General features: G+C 34.5%; 1 protein-coding gene across 1 annotated transcript; it reads left to right on the top strand.

The window, feature by feature from the left end:
- The first annotated feature begins 3251 nt into the window (after nt 1–3251).
- LOC145563522 (large ribosomal subunit protein eL27y-like) lies at nt 3252–3895 on the top strand. The gene has a single exon (XM_081623969.1). It carries the CDS (start codon nt 3317–3319, stop codon nt 3722–3724), a length of 408 nt encoding a protein of 135 aa, XP_081480095.1. The 5' UTR covers nt 3252–3316; the 3' UTR covers nt 3725–3895.

Raw genomic sequence — 3895 nt, 5'->3', positions numbered from 1 at the left:
GTAATTGGTACGGAGTACTCGAGTAGAGTATTAACCAAAAGATGGTGGGGAACTCACCTTGGTTCAAGTCTTATCAGGTGAATACAACAAAGTCGTGGGTTTGATAGGAGTAAAAAAAAATGGATTACTGCCTCCGTTTTTTTTTAATTGTTTTTTTTTTTAATTGCAACAGTTTAGCTGGACATGCTTATCGATACACAACTTTAAATATTAATATCTTTAATTTTGTATTAATATAAATTATGAAATTTTGATCTCCAAAGAATATAATGGAGATAAATCATCAATATACTGCATGACAAAATTTATTTATTATACATTAGTTAAAAATACAAGTCAAAGCCATTGATTGAATGGTAGAAAAAATCAAATTTGTTGCACATGAAAAACAGAGAGAAAATACTTCGTAGGATTGCATCCTTACCAGATAAGAAATTGTTGCCATCAATATGAAATGGATGAACAAAAAAAAAAAGGTGTCACGATTAATGTAAAATGGAGGGAGTACAAAGTATACTATACATATGGATTATACTACCCACTTGCTCAAGCTCACTTTCGGGTGGTTAAAAAAAAAAAAAAAAAGCTCACTTTTGGGTTGTATTTTTGGGCTTTTTCAGGTTTAGAACTAAAAAGAGTGTTTTTAGCCTTGTCAAAACTCGCACTATTTTCTAGCTGGCCGGATCAAACTAGTGAGTCGGACCATTGATGATTAGTGGTGAAAGTTTAGTTTGCGGTGTGGTTTATAGCCTAAAACAAAACCAAACCATATTAATTTTGTTTGTGATTTTTCAAACCGCACCAGGCCATCTTATATTTCGGTTAAAATCAAATCACACTGTTTTTATTCATTTTAAAAAAAAAAAAAAACTGAAAGCGCACCGCAATTTTTTATGCACAGTGTTTTGGGTTTTTACTTGTTACTTTTTTGGGCCGAACAAACATAACCTATTTTTGGCCTTATATATTAGGGCTAAAAATTAGATTTGGGCTACAATTTAGATATGAGTCTATATTTTGGTTTGATTTTTGGTTTTTCAAATCCTAAAATCGAAACCAAATCGCAAGCTGTAATTTTTTTTTATTTCTCAAACCGCAATAAACTATATTTTTTATTAAACAAACCGCATTGGGCTTATTTGGCATTGATTTTTTATTTTCTGTTTTTTTGAAAACAAAAAACAAGAAACAATAAAAAAAGTTTTCACTTTTCAGTTGTCAGTTTTCAAAATTATCATGATTTTAATAAGTTTGTATAATTTTTGTTTCATTATATGACATATATCATATGAATTTGAAAAACAAAAACCACATCAATGTAAACGAACATTCATTTGGTTTGTGATTTGATTCGATTTTTAACCGTATTAGTTCCATCCCTATTGATGATCACCTCTAATTTAGACCATCAAATTGTAGCTAATTGTTTCCATTTACCCGTATTCTACATTATTCGTCACATAATAGAGAGAAGTAGGAATGTAATTTAGAGACAGAGGGAGTAGAAAAGTATCAACTCTTAAACTCGTGACCTTAAACTCATAAGGTAAGTTTTCCACCTCCTCCATCATATTGAGATACAAAGTAATTAATTTGAGATACTTCGTAAATGAAAGTGTTACCTTAGAAGAATACTACCGGGGGGGTGAATTGTAATTTGGGAGGAATTAGCTTACTTTTTGCGGAATTGATAAAACTAAGCTAAAGGAACATGAAAGTCACACAAAGAGATTTTACGTGGAAAACTTATTGGCCCTAACAAAAAGAAAAACCACGACCATTTGCGATTTTAGGAAAGATTCTTTACTATAGGGCAATAACCCATTACAAGCTAAAGACTCTATCTTCAAGTTCCTCAATGAACTTGAAGTTCCCAACTGAAAGTCCCTCAACTCGCTGCTCTTCTCTTCTCACTCTTTCTCTTCTCACTTCTCTTAGAGTTCACTCAAACTCCCACTCCCCAATTACAACTCGTGAAATAACATACTCTAATGAAAGTAATTAAGAAAGTTAACAACTTAAGTGGAGTGCGACTCTTGACTTTTTTAGAAAACAAAGAAGATAGAAAATATGTTTGAGCAAGGGTGAAGTTTTTCCATAATAGAAAAACTTGACTTGAAGAAAACACCATTACCCCCTCCACTTACGCCACTACTGCTGCATATCAACGCCACCATTCTCCACTAACTTTAGTGCCTCAAACATGTCCTAAAACTTAGGGCACATTGTAGCTAATTGTTTCCATTTACCAGTATTGTGGAAAGCTAAATATCGCCCTCGAATATCTAACTAACGCCCGCAAATTAAAATAAAATTACGTACTTACCCTTATGTAAAAAAAAAATTACCCCCAAATCCTCACTCCCTCTTCTCTCTCTTAAAAATAATTCTCTCTCTCTCTAAACTACCACCACCACCTCCTTTTACCACCCACGCACCACTACCTCCACCACCACCTCCTCTTTTATTCACCAACCACCACTCCTTTTACCTCCGGTTTCTGGATCTCCATAGTCGCGGTAATGACGAGGAAGGACAAGGGGAAGCCAGTCGCCGGAGATAAGGTTAGTTTTTTCTTCTTCTTCTTCTTTTCTGCAATCGAAGGCAACCACCCTTTTTTTTCAAATAACATTGACGCAAATGCCTAGTTCGAAAAGTTTGAGCGTTTGAGGTGAAACGCCCATATTTTTCGAACAATCATCCGGTTATTCAAACGAACTAGGCATTTGAGCCTAGGTTGTTCGAAAAAACCGAGCGGTTGCCTTTGTTTTACTTTTTTTTTTTTAAATTTGTTTTTCTGATATTTCACTGTTCTTTATTATTATTGTTTGTTTTTGTTGAAAAAAAAAAAATCACAACTTCGTTACTTTGTTTGTATTTTAGATTTATACTAATTTATTTTTGCAAAATTTAAAAAATTTGTTCAATTTTAAAAATCACAGTAGTTGGTGGTTGATCGATGAGCGTTGGTAGTCGTTGACCACTAGAGAGAACGGTTAAAATTTTTGTGTACGATAATAGTGTAAAATTGAGATTAAATTAATTATTTTTATAATCATTATTATAAGGATAAGTACATAATTTTATTTTACTTTGCGGGCTTTAGTTAAATATTTAAGGACGATATTTAACGACCCTCGTATTCTACATTATGTTAAGTTTTCCAAGCCCGTTAATCATAATGTAGCCCAGCCCATTATTATTCGACACCGAACCCTAAACCAACCCCATTTCTCAAACCTCTATTTCTCCTCTGCCTATAATCAGAACTCAGCCCCTTTCCAGAGGAGAGAGAGAGCGAAAAAAAACCCTAAAAATGGTGAAGTTTCTGAAAACAGGAAAAGCCGTAATCCTCCTTCAAGGGCGATACGCAGGTCGCAAGGCCGTGATCGTGCGCAACTTCGACGAAGGAAGCCGGGAGCGCCGTTACGGACACTGCCTAGTCGCCGGCATCAACAAGTATCCGAAGAAGGTGATTCGCAAGGACTCCGCGAAGAAGCAGGCGAAGAAATCGAGGGTGAAATGCTTCGTGAAAGTAGTGAATTACAATCACATAATGCCTACTCGTTACACTCTTGATGTTGATCTTAAGGATGTTGTTTCTGCTGATGTTCTTCAGTCCAAGGATAAGAAGGTTACTGCTGCTAAAGAGACTAAGGCTAGGTTTGAGGAAAGGTTTAAGACTGGGAAGAATCGTTGGTTTTTCTCCAAACTCAGGTTCTAGAGAAATACAGATTTATCAAGCAGAGTAATTTTTTATGCTTTTTTGTTTATTTCAATGTTGGGATTAAACTGTGGTTTTTAAATTTGTTTAGGAGTAATTTTGTTTGGGAATTTTGGCTGATTATGATGTATGATGAACCCATTTTATCAATGCTATGTTTTTGTTTATTAA

This window comes from Chenopodium album, chromosome 10, assembly GCF_948465745.1.
Source record: "Chenopodium album chromosome 10, dcCheAlbu1.1, whole genome shotgun sequence".
NCBI classification, from domain to species: Eukaryota; Viridiplantae; Streptophyta; class Magnoliopsida; order Caryophyllales; family Amaranthaceae; genus Chenopodium; species Chenopodium album.
This window is presented reverse-complemented; position numbering and strand designations above follow the sequence as displayed.

Bases quoted from the DNA above. Each gene is read 5' to 3' on its own strand.
- LOC145563522 (XM_081623969.1), top strand. From the start codon at position 3,317: ATGGTGAAGTTTCTGAAAACAGGAAAAGCCGTAATCCTCCTTCAAGGG.